At 37.4% G+C, this 21,476-nt stretch overlaps 1 protein-coding gene across 7 annotated transcripts in view; it reads right to left on the bottom strand.

Moving 5' to 3' along the window:
* strbp (spermatid perinuclear RNA binding protein) overlaps positions 1-21,476 on the bottom strand; it is an 82,254-nt gene that overhangs the window by 28,769 nt on the left and 32,009 nt on the right. For all 7 annotated transcript variants that reach the window (XM_067484889.1, XM_067484892.1, XM_067484893.1 and 4 more), the window contains one exon: positions 5,482-5,658. In XM_067484889.1, the coding sequence (XP_067340990.1) occupies positions 5,482-5,484 (3 nt within the window). In that variant the 5' untranslated portion in view covers positions 5,485-5,658. The remainder of the gene's footprint in view (positions 1-5,481; positions 5,659-21,476) is intronic.

Consider the following 21,476-nt stretch of genomic DNA (forward strand, 5'->3'; position numbering starts at 1 on the left):
TAGAGTGAGTGACATGAAGCCATTTACAGAATGGAGGACAAGCTCAGCAAAACAACAGCAGCCTCAGAGCTTGTGTATTCCAGGATGTAGAGCGTGGCAAGGAACATTTGGCAGAGTTAGCCTCCATGCCCACTCAAACTGAACTTTTGCAACACTGTTGCAAGACAAAAAAGAATATGCATGCATTAAAAATACATGCAATCAATTTCTCTACATCCCTGTGTCTTATTTGGATCATCAAATGCATGGATTTGTATGACTTTGACAGACACTCAACACTTGTGTACATTTTAAGGCTATTCTTCCATGTATACAACAAGATGCCAATACAGTTTCTGTTGTATCGTGCAAAATGGATTAGCAGAAAATGAAACACCAAAATTTGTGTGGCTAATACATGATATATATGTGATATATGTTTAAGATAACTGAAAAATCTATTATTCTCGGGTTATGTAACTAGATTAAAAATGATTTGTTCATATTATTAGGGAATGAAAAGGAATCCTACTTAACTTTGGCTAAAAATCATTGCAGTGTCCCTTTATTGAGCCAGAAGTGATTTTTTTACTATCTGCAAGTGATTTTATCCCCGTTTGCTATGTAGAAAATGTTTTGTTTTGGCTTAACCACAAAGTATTGTACAAAAAAGTGTAACTGTGAATGTCCCTGCGTGTGCACAATGCAGTTTGTATCTTCCCGGATTAGTGTTTAACAGACCCAACAGTTGCAGATTTTATGAGCCGTTGCTAATGGGAGTTTCTACAGCCATAAACCAAAATGTGAGCAGACCGTCTACTCCGTGTTTGCCTGTACTACTCAACCATGGGGGAGTTGCTGCCTAGCTGCTCAGATCACCATTTAAATCAGGGCAGTTAAGGAGGACTCACTGACAGAAACTGACCCCCTTAGGCCAGCATGTGCCTAGATAATGTTGCAGAAATTAAGACAAGTCACATGATAAGTAAGCCACTGTAGCCAAGAGGTAGCTCACTTATCATTACTTAGTGCATTAATGGAGAAGTTCCTTAATTTGAAGAAAAGGCTGAGTGAAGATTTCATGATACCTGTGTTGAAACAAAACACCAAATGTCTCTTGTACAGTATTCATTTACATCAAGCAAAACAAAAAAAAAAAATATTTTTCAACAAATATGCCAGATCAAATCAGTCAAATTAGTTAACAGTGTTTTTTTTGTCCTTTTGGCTTATGCCGTGAGTTCAGGGTCGCCACAGTGGATCATTGTCTGCATGTTGATTTGGCACAGTTTTTACGTCGAACACAACCCTCCCCAATTTCTACCGGGCTTGGACCAGCACTACAAAGCTGGGGATGGGAAAGGGCTGTTGGGGGTTCAGTGTGTTTCCCAGAGACACTTCCACATACATAGCTGGGACTGGGGATCGGGTCCGTGGAGGACTGCCTTTACCAGCTGAGCCCCCTGTTATTAGTTAGTTAACTGTGTAAATGCCAGTATTCATTCTTTAAGTGTTAGGTGTTGTTCCTCAGCATCTTCACATACTGACAGTTATTGGAGGTTGTGGCACAGCACTTTTATATGCTACATGCCACAAATGAGAGGCTTACACAAAGACACAAACACCTTTCACAGACTACTGTGATCGTCCTTGAGTCCACCCTGACTGCCACACAAGCTGGAGATCAGCCACACAATATGTTCTCTTGTGAGTGTAAAATAAATCATAAGTGATGGCAAAAATAAATCATAAGTGATGGGTAAGTAAGGAAATTATTCAACTTAAGCTCAGAAACACAAAACAAATTTGCAATGATCCAAATATGAAGCATACAGAAATCTGTAAAACTGTATAACAGAAGGAAAATAGCTTTCTACCTACAGAACCAATCAGACATGATTTAATTGTTAAATCACAGTTTTCTGCTGGCGACCAGCAAAAACTAAACACTATCTGTGAGTGTATATATACCTTTATTTGCTACTGCTCTTAGACCACACACTTACCAATTACATTCCATTTCACGGTCTAGTGAGGCCAACAGGCTGGCAGGCCCATGTTACATAACCACATTACACAGCATTTACAACTTGCTGTGTAGTAAACTAATGTGCATGCACAAAACAGAAGAAACCCTGGACACATTATAGCAAAAATAACAAACATTTGGTAATACAAACAACTAAATATGAGAGTTATCAGTGAAATATGTCATAAAACCCTGACAAAAATTTACAAAGTGCCTCTTACATACACAAACGTCCATCACCTTGATTTAGTCCTTAATTTCAGTTCAAGGTGCTATGGTGAAACAAGCACACAGCCAGCACTGGCTACTTCACTTTAGAGGTAGTCTACCATTGCTGTGAGTCTCTTTCACTCTTTTCTTGTCTTATCCTGTCTCTCTGTGGCCATCTGTTACAAATTGCATGACGCAATGCCTAGGACAACACTATCTCGAATGACATCAGCTGCGATTGGAGAAATACTGCATACCTGTGTGTTTTCACAAAAATGTATTTAATACCAGCTATTTTAAGAGCACCTTTTAAAAGCATTGTGCTCTGTGTTTGTGCTTATGCAGTGTTTCTGAGGAAGTGTTTGTGTGCTCTTAAGTCATGTGCCTCAAGAGCGTGCTGAGTGCTTAGATGACAGAACACACATATGTGGTAATGTGAAAAGAGAGAGACATGAGGGAAAGATGGGGGTGTGGAGAAAGAGCGAGACATAGGCAGAAGGAGTGGGGGGAGGTGGGGGGCATAAAGAAAAGTTGAATTTTTATATTTATATCCAGCTGCAGTTAAAATAAAGGTTTGTTTGTACTAAAGCTGATGGTGGCCTAAACACCATAGCAGTCAAAGTAAAGCCCCCCAAAAAGCATATGACCACTTACTAAATACCAGATAATTTTAGACAAAAACAATTTCAGACGTTTGAAGAAATGTTACACCTTTTAGCCCAACATGAAACTGAGAAAAGCTAAGGAATAAAAGAAAATGGAAAAACTTCAGAAATCCATCAAAAAATGGTCTAGGAGTGATGGGGCAAACAACAGTGAGGGGGGAAAAACAAGTCAGTGACTACTCTGTAACATCCAGCAGCCGGGGGGAGATTGCATTAAAAATTCATCTTGTGATTTATCTGCACTCTGCTTGGCAGGCCAGTCTGCCACACTCTGTTATCCTGGTTTGTTGTGCTCCCTCTCTCTCTCTCTCTCTCTCTCTCTCTCTCTCTCTATCTCTCTCGCTGTCTTTCAAATTACCACACGCACATTCTCACACACACATACTGTACATAGTCATCCACACAATTGCAGGGTTCACATACATTAAAAAGAAAATGAAAATCACACTCATGGCAGATCTAGCAAACAGATTTTCCATAGCAAATGAAAGGGTAAATAAAATAAATAAATAAAATAAAGGGCAATATATAAAACATGCCATCACCAAACGCAAAATTCCCAGTTTTAGCAGAGCATCTAAATTCCATGTAATTAATTTCTATCCCTATAGTTTTATATCACACAAGCCTGCCAAAACAACATAACACAGTCTACTTTGCATTAAAGACAATTTTATTTGTGTATTTTTTTCCTGGAAATGTGATGGGATGGTTTAAAAGGTTTACTGTCTGGCTATAAAATATTTTGACTAGACTGCCTAAAGCAGATGAGCTGACATTGCACTGGTTCTTGGGATACATTCAGAGTACTGAGTAGAAGCATGTACGACATGCTTCTACTCAGTACTCTGAAATATGAGAGAAATAACCATAATACAATAAAATAAACACAAGATGGTGACATATGGCAGATTAGGTAAATGTTCTAATAAAATATTTTTTTATTTTTTAAACACAACAGTGTAGGCACTTAAGTTAATTTGGTAAGTCGTTTATTAATTGTCAAATAAGCTTTAAAGATGGGGATATCTTAAAAAATGAAAACATAAAATGTTTGCTTTGTAACCTCTGCACAAGGCTTCTTTGTGCATTTTTTTTGCGGTGAATCCCTTGCCAAGGTCACCCATAGTATTTGCTGCATCATCATAGCTCAAAATTATTGACAGTATTGTGTGATTGCGCGCGGGCACACGCACCCACCACACACACACCATAACACAATATTATTCATAGTACTGTGCTTGCAAGATGCATACATACACAAATGCATGTGCTATTCTTGGTTATTTATGACCTCAGCCACGTGCCTTCTTCTGCAATATCCAACCTCAGCACCTTCAGCAACATCTTCTTTTCTTTCAATACCTCTCAATCTTTCCCTTCCCTTCTTCTCTCCTCCTCCCTTCATTCTTCAATCCTCCTCCACTTTATTCCTTTTTGTGCTGATCTGTCCTCCTTCCTCTTGTTCTAGTTTTTAATAATTCATCTTCTGCTGTGCTCCCCTCTTGGGGAAAAGTTGCCACTGTCACAGGCCAAGACCATTAATCAATCCCTTGTATCTCTTTTTCTCTCTCTACCTCTCTCAGTTCTTAATTTGCCTTTCTCTCCTCTACTTTTTCACTCTTTACTTTTTTTGCTTTTTTTTGCTTTCCATTTACTTTGGGCTGTTCATCTCTCTTGTTCCTGTACATCATTAATGTTATTATGGTCTTAGCTTCGCTTCTAATCTGTCTCCCTCCACTGGTCTACTGGTATTGGAGCCATCCACTCCTCCTCCTTTTTAACCATTTTTAACATTAGAACATTGGCCCTGGCTATATGTCGAAGTGTTTCTGGGCAAGACACTGAACCCATAACAGCCCATTCCCCTCCCCAGCTGTGCAGTGCCGGTCCAAGCCCGGTAGAAATTGGGGAGGGTTGCGTCAGGCAGGGCATCCGGCGTAAAAACTGTGCCAAATCAACATGCGAACGATCGAATGACGCGAATGATCCGCTGTGGCGACCCTGAACTCACAGGATAAGCCGAAAGGACAAAAAAAACAAAAACATTGACAAATCAACATTCTTCATAAGATTGCTCACTCATGTATAATATTCCTGAGACTTGCCATGTGCCATTGTCAAGATAATTATTGTTATTTACTTAAATTGTGGGTGGTCATAATGTTTTGGCTCATCGGTGTAAAGAAGAAAAGAAGTAGCCAAAGCAGAAAAACGTCTATAAAGAAATTACAAGCCAAAAGTAATTTGAATTCTTCTTCTTCCTCTTTTTAGCATCACCCTTCATAGCATTCTTTCTATTTATTGTTCTTGACCTGTTCATATCCTCTGCCTCTTTCATTTAGTCTTCGGCTTTTCCTCTTTCCCCAGTGGCAATGTATCGTTCTCTTTCACCTCTCTACTCCACATATACCAAAAGTGCTGCATTTGAACCATCTCTTATCAGGTATCTCTCTCCCTTCAACACACACTCTCTGCTGCCATGTCTGGAACAAGTTATCAGACTGAACTCTCACATTGCACAGTCTAAAGCGATTCATCCACTAACATGCATGTGGACAGGCAGGAACAAGCATTTAAACAAAGAGCGTGTATTACCATGTCTGCAGGAGTGGTCACACGTTTCCTTCCTTCTGGCGCCCGTTTGCTGGTGTTTCTGGGCGCAGGATGGGCTGCAGAAGCAAGGTTATTGGTCAGGATGTCGTTCTCACACCCTTTCTGCTCCTCATGTGCTCTTCTGTCACTGTGGCCACCACACTATGAGGGGTTGTTCTTCTAATAGATGCAGAAACAGAGACATAACAAAGGGAAGGAGGAGAAATGGATTAAAAGTTGACCGTTGACACAACAAATACAACAGTAGCATCCACCCCGTAAAAAGAACACTGGTAAAAAATGTAGATTTAGTAAATAATGAAATCAATAAATCAAATCAATAATGTCATAAAATATATGACATCTGCATGTTCATCATCTAACAGCAATGTCCTTCAAACTGAACCTGCTTCAGTCTAATTCATATCCACCCCTATAAAAATGAGCTCTCTTCCTCTTTGTCAGACACACACGAACACAGTTGGAATTCCTGTCCTTAAGTAAAAGATCTGACAGAATGGCTGATCAACCTATTTAGAAACAGACATGTGGACAAACACCATGCACATAGGGCTTCATTCATTTTTGATGAATTGGCAGGGGGCTAAGGGAGGGGGATGTATTACAAACACATACTTATTTTCGTACATTGGCTTACACAATTAAGCCTAACACACCCTTGTTCATTCATGCACAGACGCACACTGTGTTGACAGCCTAAATATAAAAAAAAAGAAGAAAAAAATACACACACAATTGCTTGAAAAGGGAGAATGCTACCACACATTGGCATTTCAAGCCACTTTATAATGGAAGCCCTCCGAAAAAACTTTGTCACAAAATATTATGGGATTACTAGTTTTTATACTTTAAAGCACTTCTGCTATACCCCGTGATGAACTGTAGAGTAGGAGACAGGACAGGTATTGAAGAGAAAAGGGACTGACAAAACTCAGAGCTGGACTTAAAATGATAATGTTTAGTGCTTGTTGAGAGCTGGACTATTGTATTGCAAAGTGCTTCTGTGAACACAATGTGTAATAATCAGAGTAATACCCTTATCATTCTACTGGCTTTTATTCCTTTTGGTAAACAAAAAAGGAGTCAGCAAAGAAATAGTAAAAAATTATGTAGAGGCTCTATATAAACTAAAAACACCCAAAACAAAACCAATAAATAATATTTGTATACCTACTGTAATGAGTCCATGATTTTATTTAGTATTTAGTATTAAGACACTTGTAACATCTACATCTACTCAGTTTAGGGTTATGAAACACTATGGACAGCAATCGTCATAAGTCGGGATTTTGCTGAGCTTGTCGGCCTAGTTTTTGTGGAGTAACTAGCCCTGAAAATGGTAACTGAAAACTTTGTTTCCATTTTCTTAGGGTCCTAGGTTTTTCCAATTTCTCTTCCTTTTATGCAAGCACACAACCCATCAGCTGTCATCTTTGCAGTATCACTTGTTGACCCAGATAAAAGGCAATGTGAACTGCCACTGCAGTTTGGTCTGCGTTGCCACTAGTTTTTATGCATCAGCTTGGTGTCACAGCCCTTAGGGTCTTGTAGAGTGAACTAAACCAAACATCGGGTGTCTACGAAACATCTAACATCTACGAAAACACAGGCCAATTTTACCAGTGCAGAGCAAGCCGAGGTGAACAGATAAACAATGCTCCTATTCACAACTTGAAATGTCAACAGTATCACCACTGACAGTACACAGATGCATCTGGTCACACTCAAACCAGAGCAATGACATTTACAGAGCTGTCCATGTCTGCGCATGTTCACACAAGGATCGAATCCTCAAAGTCTGCCGGATTCAAGAGTTGCACATTACAGTTTTGGTGGAAATTAAGTAGAGGTAATTTTATTAATGAAAATGATGACACAATAATTTATTAACAAGCTTCCCCTACGATGACGGTGATACAGATAACATGAATTTGGACAATGGCGACCTTTGACACACATTTCTAATCTTTGTTTGACTACTAATATTATTCCTAATATTAGAAGTCAGCATATGCTCCTCCACTGCTCAAAGGGGAAGATCTTACCATTATCAAATAATTATAGGCCCATCTCTAAATTATCTGTTTTGGCTAAGATAGTAGAATTCCTTGTGAGTGACCAATTTAAATAGTTTTATTACATGTTATAATGTTTTATCCAATGTACAATATTTTTTCTTCAGAAAAAAGCTTAGTATAACATCTGCAGCTCTTAAAGTTGTCAATGATTTTATTGAATGTATGGACAAAAGGCAGCATTGTGCAGGCCTTTTTATTGACCTTTCAAAAATTCGACACACAGTGCTATAGCAAAGACTTTCTGGAGCTGGACTATCGTTAAAAGCTGTTAGTTGTTTCGATAATTATCTTTCTGTTCCAACCCAGTTTGTGCAGGTAAAGGGCTATACTTCTAGTCCACTCAGAGTGATTAAGGGTGTCCCCCAAGGATCAGTTCTAGGACCACTTTTGTTCCTTATTTATATCAACAACATTGAACAAAGTGTGTCGAACGCAAAATTCCATTTCAATGCTAATGACACTTTTTTATACTGCATTGGATCAACACCAGACCAGGCACTCTCCTGACTACAACAGGCTTTTAACTCTCTTCAGCAAAACGTTTATCATTTAAAACTTGTATTAAATCCTAAAAAGACAAAAGTCTAATTATGTGTTAAGTCCAAATATCAATTGCTGGTATGGTTGTTTTTTGGTACTTAAAAGTTTAATGTTTGTTTTATTGTATGCTGAAACTAGTTGATTGTGTTGCTGCCTATCTTGGCCAGTACACTCTTGAAAAAGAGATTTTTAATCTCAATGAGGTTTTCCTGGTAAAATAAAAGTTAAATAAAATAAAAGCCACTTGCATGCATAAAACTTATGTGACATGGTAGCAAAAATTGACTGACATTGCCACACTGCAGAAGCAAATGGTGACTGTTTTATACCTGCAGCTAGATTGCTGTAGTTAATTAATATGCTCAAATGCTAAATGTCCATCCTCCTTGTTGTTTGTTCACATATATTAAACCTTTACATTGGCTAGAGTTGTTCAAAAATACAAAGTAAAACTGGCATTTGATTTAAGGACTAAAATTGCATCTATAAACAATTTCCAAAATAAATATTCTAGTGTCAGAGGCTGAATTAGAGATTTTATCTGCAAAAAACATACTTTCTGAGACATTAGATAATGAGGCACTGCACTGATGTGGAAAACAATATAAATATTCATGTGGCACAACCCATTTGAAGGTACACATAAATCTATTCATGGCCATGCAGAAGTAAGAATGCATTTCTCTGCTGCTGTACCTCACAGAACTATAACAGGTTATTTTCATTTATTTACGCTCTATCTGATAAATAACAATGTCTCTAATGTCTAGAGTATGTCATCAGACTGAGACTACAGAGTTCTATCTGGATGCTATCAGGGGACACCAAAGATAAACACACACGATCACTGGCCTCTCCTGGAGTAGCCCGGCTGGGGGATTAAATTGTGGTGATGCTGCAGCCTGAAAGCTCAGCGGGATCAAGAGAGAATGAGAACAACACACAGAGAGAAGAGAGATTCAGTGAGTAGTTAGAGAAGAAACAAAGACAAATGGAGAGAATTGGAAATGGGCATCAACAGGAGCAAGTAGGACAAGAAGAGCACACAAAAGGGGCAAAGAACAAAACTATAAGGATAGAACATAAAGTGGTGCAAGGGGGCAGAGGGGAATCAGATATACAATAACAATAGATATTGAGCTGGCCCCTCGGGCAAAAAGACTGCTCCACATTTTCTCTCCAGCGGTCCCCTCTCTAAGCCATTGGCTGATGGCCTGCCATGCTGACAATTACCTCTTCAACACACCTGGCAGTGACTATGTAGTTGTGTTTTGTCAGCTACCTTACAGCCAACACTCGTTGCTGGAGGGGGGTAATCTCTCTTCCGACATGGCTTGGCCATTTAGGATTGCACACACATGATTACAATGCACACACAAACACAGACTTCCATGCACCCTGCCAAGAAGCATAATAACAATGAGCCAGCCCCATTCGATTCTCATTATCAGAGCAATTCAATGCTAAACAACACCAATTACCTCTTTTGTTCCTCTCTCATGAAACTTTCCTCCTCATTTTTCTTCATTTTGTTCTCATTAAAATCAGGAGAACAAGAATAAAAAATAAAGTGTGTACTATGGTTTTCAAATGTAATAAAAAAATACAATGCTTTGAATGAAAGCTTAAGTGAAGCCTTTGAGGGGACATAAAAACTTGTGGCATACAGCCATGTTTTCACATGCATAGCTGCATTTTGCCTGTACAACGTGTAAATCTTTGTGGTTACAAATTCTCTCAGCTTGTCTCCTTTGGGCTCATAGTGACCAATTATATAATTTCTCTCTGGGCCCCACCTCCATCTCTTTTTGCAAGCCTCCCACCACTATCACTTCTCCGTTTTTTCTTTTACTTTCTCATTAACACCATCCTAGTGGGTCATTAAAGTGTGATTGTGTGTTTTTCTCCAGAGAAGGAGGGGAAAAAGAGTTAGAAGCTGGCAGAAGCCCTGCCTCATTAACGCATGTGGTAGCTCATAGACATTAAGATGTGGAGACACAAACACACACATGCACACACACATTTACAAATGGCACCATTGACCTCACCTCAATTTGGTTCCATAGCTGAAGTTAAATACATTTCTTCTAGAAGTTTATGCATATGGGAAAATGAACACAAACATCTGTGGTGTATCCTTCCTGCACCAAGATTTGGTGATTATATTCTATTTTCCCTACGGAGATGAAATGAATTAGGCAGGGGATAAAAAATGAAAGATGGGGACTGACTGAAAGATGAAGGAAAGATAGCAGAACTACGGAATTTGCTGAGATGGCTCTAAGCAGCAATTTACACCTTTCTCATCTGATAACCACCAAATAACATGGGCGGCAGAGGAGACAGAGTGACGGAACAAAGAATTCAGAAAATCCAGAGAAAATGTGATAATTAGTGCTGGAGGAGCTTATTTTCACAGTGTTTTCTCTTAGACAGTTTTGATTTTCTGCTTAATATTGTAATCAGATTATCAGGCTGTTGTATCATTCTGCTTTCCAACACCATAAGTGTTCCTCCTTAGTGACTACAGCACTGTTGGATGTGAGCTATTCATTCACTAACCACACTGCCAGGAGTATACAAAAATTGAACAGAGTAATTTTTCAACAGTCAAAGGACCCCTGATTGATGACTGGTTCCATGCCAGAACAGCTAGAGGGGAAATTTAACATTACAGCTACATTCTAAATCTGCTGGCACTTATTAAAACTATTAATTATGCAACATTGTTTTCTTGTCAACAAATTACAACCCCAATTCCAAAAATGTTGGGAGGATGTGTAAAACGTAAATAAATACAGAATGCAATGATCTGCAAATCTCAACAACCCATATTTTATTCACAACATACAAAAAAACATTAATAACATAAAAGATGTTGAAACTAAGACATTTTGCCATTTCATGGAAAATTATAGCGCATTTTGACTTTGATAGCAGCAACACATCTCAAAGAACTCTTAACAAATGTCTGGGAAGTGAGGATACCAGTAGATGGGGTTTCTTGTCTAATCTAGGATTCTAGTTGCTCAACAGTCCTGGGCCTTTGTTGCTGGATTTTTTGGTTTTATGATGTGTCAAATGTTTTCTATTGGTGAAAGTTCTGGACTGCAGGCAGGCTAGTTCAGCACCCAGACTCTTCTCCTGCAAAGCCATGCTGTTATAATGGATGCAGTATGTGGCTTAGCATTGTCTTGCTGAAATAAGCAAGACCTTCCCTGAAAGAAAAATTGTCTGAATGGGAGTATATGTTGCTCTAAACCCTCTATGTACTTTTCAGCCCTGATGGTGTCTTTCCAGATTTGTAAGCTGCCCACATCATAGTCACTAATGCACCCCCATACAATCAGAGATGCAGGCTTTTGAACTGTCTGCTGATAAAAAGCTTGATGGTCCCTCTCCTTTTTACTCTGCAGGACACGTTTCCAAAAAGAATTTCGAATTTTGAATTATCTGACCACAGAACAGTTTTGCATTTTGCCTCAGAGCATTTTAAATGGGCTTCAGCCCCGAGAACACGGCTATGTTCCTGGATTGTGTTCACATATGGCTTCTTTTTTGCATCATACAGCTTTAACTTACATTTATGGATTGCACTGTGATGTGTTGCCAATTAACCTAATTAGTTGTCAAATGCTCCTCCATTTGGTTTTGATTTGCAGCAATTACTTTTCCAGTCTTTTGTTGCCCCTGTTCCAAGTTTTCTGAGATGTGTTGATGTCATCAAATTCAAAATAAGGTAATATTTTCCATGAAAGGGTAAAATTTCTCAGTTTCAACATCTGATATGTTGTTTATGTACTATTCTGAATGATATATAGGTTGGTCGGCTTTTACATTTACATTTACACATCTTCACAACTTTTTTTGGAATTGGAATTATAATTTATTTTTATTTTAGGGAGTTTAAGACTCACATTTTGAACCTTCTGTAGTGTGGATATAACCATGAAAGCCTTGGGCCTCATCCCAAAAAAAGCTTCCTCCTAAAATCTAAACTCAAAGACAAGTCCAAACACAACACTGACTAACTTTTTACATGCCCACATAAATTCACTTATTTCCATTTCAATATTTGCATTTTGTAAGCCACTATTTGCTTTATTTCTATTGATGTAACTAGTTGAAGTTCTAATATAAGCATGCTTTTGCAGCATACTGAGTGATACAAGTGTTGTGGTCTCTGTACTGCCCTATTACTAACTTTACATATTAAGGTATAATTAAAGATCTATCAGGCAGTAAAATCTGTGTGTTATTTATAAGTATTTTCAGTCTGCCAGTGTTTGTTTGTCTCCCACATAACTATTCCTACTTAAGGTGTTTTTGCTCTCATGAACGCCTTCCTCACCTATGACATTTCTGACCCATCATGTTTAAACATTTATTATATACCTTAAAAGCTGGTGTGTGAGTAGTCTATGTGTTATAGTAGGACTGTGTGCCTGGCTCTTGTGTTCGTGGTGCCATAATATTTGCATCTGGGAAAACATCCGCAAGTGTGGGGTAATGAGTTAAACAAACAGGCACAAACAAACACCAACACACAGAAATAATGCAGGACCAGGTGGTGAACAATAAACCATGAATGTAAAATCATGCTCCCATACCCCTCGCTCTAGCCACCAAATGTATGTTGTTAAGAAGCATGCACTATGTAAATAGGTGCTGGATGACTAAGATGTGTGTTTGCCCTCTACTAGAAGGAGACAGCAGGACAAAGAGAGACACAGACAGACTGAGAGACAACTTGTTATAAATTTTGTGTTGCAGTAAGAGAAAGAATACTGAGATATTTTAATTTTTGACTGCAGAGGAGATAGCAGAAATAATTAAAGAGTGTGGTCTCTGTTCTTTCAGAAGATGTTAAAATGCATGACTGAATTCTGATGAAAATTAGGATCTTCTGTTTTCTACTCTAAAGCTTCTACATCCAGCACGGTATTCTCTAATAGACTGCAAAAGGGCTGACTACAATATGAAGTGAAAGAATTTGAGAGTCTTCATTTGCAGTTGTGACTTTTGAATTTTAACACAATTTTTTAACACATAAAAATGCTACAATTTGCAACCAGGAAACAGCAAAGACTACAGCCAGTTCGGGGACATTTGTGACAGTTTAACTCAATTAAAGAACATTTAAAACAATAATTACAAGTCCTGTAACTATTGATAAAAATGACACTTAGATAATGAAGATAAGAAGGGGCAGCACAGTGGTGGAGTAGTTAGCGCTGCCCCCTTACAGCCAGAAGGCCAGACCCGGCCAGTCGTGGCCTTACTGTGTGGAGTTTGCATCTTCTCCTTGTGCTTGTGTGGGTTTCCTCCAGGTACTCAGGTTTCCTCCCACAGTCCAAAAACATGCATGGTAGGCTAATTGGTGAATCTAAAATTGCCCGTAGGTGTGAATGTGAGTGTGAATGGTTCTTTGTCTGTGTATGTCTCTCTGTGGCCCTGACATAGACTGGTGACCTGTCCAGGGTGTACACCGCCTCTCGCCTAATGACATCTGGGATAGGCTCCAGCCCCCCAGCGACCCAAATAGGATAAGCAGTGACAATAATGGATGGATGAATGGATATTCTGATAAGAGCATAACTTATTACCATTGTGATACTAACCAGTACACCTTTACAACCTTGTTGCCAGGCCTTTTTTCTATTTTTTTTTCTTACTTTTCACAAAAATATAAACAATGATTGACTTTTCCAATAAACACTTCTAAGACTTTAGCACAGTAAGTCTTTTTATACTTATAACCCAGTCTTAAGAGAGACACCTCTCACTCACAATGTTAAAGGTTGCTTCTACTGTAACTCACTTTGAGGCTGATAGTCTGCTCCTGAATTGCAGACGTAATTAGCTAGTGCTCTTAATATACAAGGAATGCCTGGCCAGTAATGACCATACACATTATAAATAGAATGGGGGTCTATAGGGAAATCCTGACAAAAACTGATACTCCTAGCCACAAATGCAAAGTGTATGTAACTGTGCACCAAATCATTTATTTTAATAGAACCAAAGAAATATTTCAGAAGCAAAGAAACTCAAAGAAAATCCCTCTCAAGGTGGTTTTTGTGAATGAGAAACAACATTATTTTCAGGCATCATTCTTAAATTCTCTTTTTGCAAAATGACAACCCTGTAACCTGCAACTGATAATGTTTGATGAAACAATTTCAGGGATATTAAGCCACAAGCTACAATAATAACAAATGAACAATGCTAATATACCAGTGGCTAGCAAGTGGAGCTGTATTGTTTATTCATCATTTGCTGCAGCGCCTTAGTTTTTAAACTCAAACTATGTCAGTCTGGTGTGTCGATGTGCCGCCACAACAGCTCTAACTCACCTTTCAGAGACTACCAGTCTTTGAAACAAAATGGCATTTCAAAAACATATTCCCTTATTTAGCATTTGACATAATGATGGGGGGGCTGTCTAATATTGTTGCTTGGCATATCATTCACAGGGTGATATTCATTAAAATGTTTCAGTTTAGTTTTTCGACCATCTGTATGAAGATACAATAGGTAGAAAATTTACTTATTTGAAGCTTTACGTGTTATCTCCAGATGGAGCCACTTTCTCCATCTCATCTTCATATCTCTTTTTCAAATATGTTCCTTTGTGTAAAAGGTATGCATTTTGTTCATTTTATGTTTAGCACTGCTAATGTTAAATACTTGGCACAGAGAGCAATGAACCACTGCAGCAACTGGCAGGTCACTTGCCGAATGCAACTTAAAAACATTGTCAGGAACTGGGTCAAAGATGCATTGTGACTCTTGATTTAAGCAGAGTGGATTTAGAAAGAAAGGGACAATATTTCCATTGACTTGTTGGAAACAGTTTTCTCCCCAAATTGTAATAAATTTGACTTGATATTACAGCATATTTAAAATAAACTTAACTACCATCCAACACTTGGCGTTAACAGCTTAAAACAAGACATAACATTAAGATAGGTAATTAGTTATGATACAGTATATTAAGTATATTAAAAAATCAGTTATTGATTAACAAATACATATAATTGGTTTACAAGGCTGTATACGACATGAAAAGTAGTCAATTGCTGCTAAATCCTACTTTCTCTATAGAGATCAATGGATCTGAATCACCCTCCTGGAATTATGTGAAGATACATCAGTCATGCAACTATCATTATTATTTTTGGCACTCTCGCTGTTGCAAAACTCTTCTCTCTCTATGGCTCCGAACTTCAGTTTTCCGAACATAGTGTCTGTTTAAAGTCTGAAGTTGAGGTGAATGCGTTTTAGACCCTAATTGAATAGAAAGCCAAAAAGACTCAAAAAACTTTGCATGATAATGTCAAAGAGTGATTCACATTTGATAATCTTTGTGAGGAAAATCAGTTCCCCAAATTTTATAAATGTGTAATTTTTGGGTAAAGAATTTCCAAAAGATTTCCAAAGGAAACGAATAAAAGTGCATTTCATTACATATATAAAGAATTATTTTAGCAATAAATAATAATGTAAATAAATAATAATGTAATAACTATCAAATAATAATTAAATAAATAACTATTAAATAATTATTAAATAAATAATAATGTAACAATTTTTTTCTACTGTAGCTACAAAGCTTATGTGAGAATCATAATCTGTTTACTGAGGATGATAAAGCACTGGATAAATCTTGCAATATATATTATAATTGATATTTGATACAATATTCAATACAATTACCTGGTCTTTTTAGTTTTATACTGTGGCAGACTAGATTTTAAAACCCTTGTTATTTTTTTAATTATTTAATTATTCAATATTATTTTAATTAGATATTTTGAAAAGTCAAATATGGATGATACATCAGCTTCATAAGTGAATAAGTGAACATGATTCTGCTGAGCATAACAGTGAACACACTGACTCTACTCAACACACAAGCAAAAAAGCAATTACCTCTACTGACCACCACACTGATTTCCCCACTGATCTCAACCTATGCACCTCCTCTGGTCCAATTTATCTTAGCTCTTTCACTTCTCTTTTGCTTTCCTGCAATTTTATTACCCCTTTACTCAGTCTCCTAGTCATTTAGTTTTGTTTGTCATCCTTATTTGTATGCGTCTATTTTATATATACATATATATATATATATATATATATGTATATACATATATACATATATATATCTTAGATACAGACATAAGAGTTTAGTTTTAATGCATAAGATACCTCGGTGCTTGTATTATTATTCTTCCTTTTGATTCCTGCTGATGTGAAGACTAAACACTGCAGGTCCACTTCTGCCAGAATAATTAGTGTTGGTCACTGTCCAACTAATATGTTAAATTATGTTTTGGCTAATTTTGAGAGCCTGTGACCAAGTCAATAATAATAATAATAGCTATCGGTGCCTTGGAAACAAGCTTAGAAAAAATTAAGATAAGATTTCAACACCATACTTCTGTCTTGACTGGGTCCAGGTGGAGGCCAGTAGAGGTCAGAGCACAGGGTATTGATGAGACAGCAAAAAGCAGAGAAAACGCTGATGTTGCTTGTGGGAGGGAGATAGATAACATTGACATTGTTACTCCCCTAGGTCGATTATTAAGATGGAGAAAGCTGTGTGTGCGCAGTTCCTACTGAGTGGTTGAGACTGGAATGGGTCATGTATATATACACACATACATATCCATCCACTACATTATTTGTCTGTGTAATTGTATCATTTATAAAAATTATCTTAGCTTTAGTCATCTCAAGTTTACTTGCCATCTCCATGGGTATTTTTTAACTGAAAACTTTACTGCCATCCACACATGAACACACCCAGAGGTAAGGACTGTCCTGCGTCAGTGTGGGGAATAAATAGATCAGTAAATAAATAAATCACTATGCCAGAAGTGAAGCATGCTGCAAGTGTGTATGCGCATGCACCGGTAGGCTCCTGCTGTGGTGATTTCAGGAAGAACAGATGGTCTTGCCAGGGCTCTGAGCAGCCTCCACAGTGCATAGTCTGTGAGAAGACTTGTGAATGTGCATACAGTCTGCTTGTGTGTGTCCTGCTGCCTTTCTCCTTTTTTTCTACAAGAACAAAAAAAAAAAAAAATACCCTAAAAAAACTGACACATACTTCTAGTGCTGTACACTTATGTACTACTGCGCATACACTCAGACACACTGACTATTGTAGTGCAAGTGATCTCTTAGTGGTCTGGCCTACTTGTCAGTTCCATTGACACTCAGCAGCTTAATCCTGCTCGAAAGGCTCTTCACTGCTAAGCTCATGTTTGCCAACACACAAAGCCCCCCCACCCCCCTTCTGGTAGTGTGTGTCCAAGCAGATTTGTGCATATGTAACTGGTTATAAACAAATACTAACGCAAATTCCAGCTGTCACATTTACCTTCATTTAGCATGCTCCTGAAATCAGGTGAAGTGATCAAAATAGTACATCTAGTGTATAATAGTTTTTTTAAGCCTGGCTAATGATTAGCTCTCACAAATAAAAATAAGGGGAGGGTAAAATAAAGAAGAAAAGTGAGATGTGCATATATACAATAGCAAAATGAGAATCACAGACAAAAACAGAGAAAGAGAAAAATATGGAAAGGCTCAGCCTTTGAAGATGAACTGAAAACTCAGGCTTGGTCCAGAGGTATCAATAAATGATATGTAAATGTATTCTACTAATAGACTGAATTTTTTTTTTTATATGATGCCAAATCTGTTACAGACTTGTAGTCTGTGTAGACTACAAGTCTGTTAAATTTTTCACGAGCTCGTTTGTTGTCACCTAGACAAAATAAGGTAAACTGATATTTTTCGAAGTTCAGGTGGCATCTAAGACTAAAAAAGGGTCACAGAAGGATAAAAAAAGATCTCGAAAAATTAAGGTCAGAAGTTGGTGTCTATAAAATGTTGTATAAACCCTGCCAATTATGAAATATATAATGTACAGTATGTTATGAGTTGTGAGAGCATGAGGGCAACTGGGGTTGTCCAGATGTGTACTAATTTCCTAATAGGCTTCTATTCTACAATAAACAAATGCAGGCTATCCAGCACACACATGTGGTGCTGCTCTGAATCCCAGTGATGTATTCCTCTAACTCTGTCCATTTTTATTAATGAAAGCAGTGATATAGCGGGTGGTGCCAGATGAGCAGATTAGCATGATACATCCCAGAAGTCAAATCACATTGAAGGATCAAGTATTTAAAGAAATTTAATTTCATAGAATGGACTCCAAAAGATATAACCTTACATTCTGGGCATTTATGAACAAAGAACAACTTCATTTACTTAAGTGCATCCCATCAGTCTGTCTCATTCTGCTTGTGTTTTTTGTCATTTCCACTCTCTTTGCCTCATTCGTCTGCTTCCATTCACTGTTCAAACAGCTGAGAGCATCTCTGCATTTTTAATTTAGTTAAAATGAAAGAATTCTTAGACTGTGCCACCATTGATATTTCACACAGCTGTACTAAAGTGTTTCTGTACTCATGATTGTTTTACAGGACAGTTTTAATAATAAGAGTCCCTAGCTAAGAGACATTGTCTTTTATGCACTTTAATCCTCCATGTCTGTGTATGAAATATGTCTTACAGTTGTATTTACAAACTGTGTGCTCCATTAGTTGGCTCTATTTGCTCTCCCAAACCCTTTCACTGCTTTATCTAAGCTGCAGCAGCTGATCAGTGACTCCATTCATTCCAGATCAATTTGAGCAGTGTGCTTCATATGGCCTTTGCATTACACTTCCTTCCTGTCTGTTTTCTCTATAATTCAGTTGCTACTTCAGATTAGCATTGAACATTGTTATAAGTCACAAGTGGAATTCCCTTTGGTTTTAGATTCTTAAATGTTGGTTTGTGTTGAGAGAGCATCAGATTGCAACCAGGCATAAAACAAAGGAGGGAAAAGAGAGTGAGAAAGAGATTCAGCCTCAACTTTTCCCTTTGGGATTGGTCGCCATAGCTACAGAAGAATTTTCATCTGAATGTGAGACAAACATAAGGAAGAGTGAAAGAGATGACATGGTAGGAGATATTGTCATGAAATGTGTATAGATATGTGGATGTTAATGATAGCAGATAAATGCTAAAAAAGAAAAACAGATGTTAAAATATGGTAATTTACAAAAATTTCAACCTGGTTGTCATCTGAACTGAACTCTTAGGATATTATTTAAAAAATATATCTACAATATATGTAGCAGTACAGTTATCTAACCACAGGATCCTTGACCTTAAACGGCAAACATGTACGGCGGCAGGAAAAAGCTGTGATCCAATGCTCTCTATATGAACTCTAATGGTAAACAGACACCAATGACAGCAATCAGCATCAAGAGACTATAACATCTCATCTTACAACCACACAATCAGACTCCATCTATATTTCAAAAGCTACGGAAACTGTGACAATGGGCTGTCATGATCCAAGATTAGTGGAGGGCACTTTTAATGAGGGGGAGGGCATAAGGGGGTTATGTTACCATGTTGGAAAGCTAACTACAGTATCAACTGAAGGCAATTTGTCTGAGTTTGGTAACAAATCTTGAGAAAGAGTAATTGAACATGTGCAATAAATCCTGTTTTGTCTAATGCATTAACATCTGTCCCATAACAATTAAATAAATGAAACTAGAAATCTAAGTTTCTCTGCTTTACACATTCGTTATTATTTTACTTTAATGGAGACAATGTCACCTTGTATGTTATATAGCATGTTGTTGAAGGGTGTGCAGGTCAAGCCAGCAAGCATAAATGTAGACAATACATTTTTTAAGCTTCCATTTTAACAAGTGAGTTAAAAATAGCAATTACACCACAATTGTGAGATCCTTTGCTTGCCTTTACAGTTTACTGATTATTTAATATATGTTTCTGTATACCGTAAGTGGTCACAAATTGTGCTTAGCACTAGAAATGTCTCAATTTTTGTCTGCCATAGGTTTGTCAATATTTGCATAAAGTACAGCCAGTGTTACTACTCATAAATTATTTATGAAGACTAAAGGAAAGAGACTTGTAAGTCCTGGTTCTGCTAGATGTGTGTGTGTGTGTGTGTGTGTGTGTGTGTGTGTGTGTGTGTGTGTGTGTTTGTGTGTGTGTTTAGGAAGGATGAGTGAGTGGAAGAGCGTGAGAGAGAGAGAGAGAGAGAGAGAAAGAGAAAGAGAGAGAGAGAGAAAGAGATGCACTCTGCTGCGTTCACTGGCAAAGTCACTGCTTTCTCAAGGACACTGCGGCTAAGGGGCAAGAAAATGAGAAGGAAAGATACACAAGAAGAAAAGGGAAGAATACAACCAAAAGGAAAATTTTGTGATAAATAAGCATATATACAGAAGAAAACAAACTTGTCTCTAAGATTTTGAGACAAGTTTGAATATTTCTTTTAGGAATATGAAATAATGTGGTTCTTCTGTGGGTAAAAGTGAAAATATTTCTTGATAGAGAAACATAAGAAGACTTATATGTATATGAAGTAACCAGAAAATCTAGGCTCTTAACCGATTACAAAACAACACAACTACTGATGATTATCTCTTTAGCTGATTGTGTTAATAACTTAAAAATAAATAAATAAATAAATCACTCTTCAACAACTAAGTATCAAAATATATCAGTAACTCTTTTAGGGTTACAAACATTAACGCTATTCTCTTTAATTGCATTATTGTTTAATATAAAACACTAGAGTAGAAATTATTTAATTTAAAACAATAGAAAATAGAAAAACAGCTGATTCTCACATTTTAGAAGCATAAACTAGCTAATGTGTGCTATTTTCACTTGTTAAATAATTTTTCTGATAGATAACTTATCAAAGTCATCAATTATGATGGTATTTTTAAAGATTCATCAACAACTCTTTTAAACAGTATTAACACAAACTAACCTGACACAGATCCACCCAACACACCATACAGAACCCACTGTGCAGGGCTAGACATGTTATAGCTATGTTAGGAACACTAAAATAGAGGAGTGCAGCAGCCTTTCCTGCCTGGTTCATTCTCACCAGTGACCCACTTAAACCTCTAGAGTAATCAATTATTTACACATAAATACATGCACGCAGACACCACAACACTCCACTAAGATTATAGTGGGGAAGGCCACTGGGTGAATTGCATAAAAGCTACTTTACATACATAAGTAGGTAGTTTACCAAAGCAGTGAGTGAACTCAGCTTCTATTAGAAAAACAGTCCCTGACCAACTGTGATTAAAAAAAAGTGTCTACCTGCAGTGTGCAGCCATAAATATGAATGCTAACTAGATGTAAGGCTGTTGTTTATTGTGCTACATAAAGTAGATGGGTAGAGAATATGTAAGCAGGTAGGCAGTAGGGATGTAATGGTACAGTATATCT

The sequence above is a fragment of the Channa argus genome, chromosome 18 (assembly GCF_033026475.1).
Source record: "Channa argus isolate prfri chromosome 18, Channa argus male v1.0, whole genome shotgun sequence".
Lineage (NCBI taxonomy): Eukaryota > Metazoa > Chordata > Actinopteri > Anabantiformes > Channidae > Channa > Channa argus.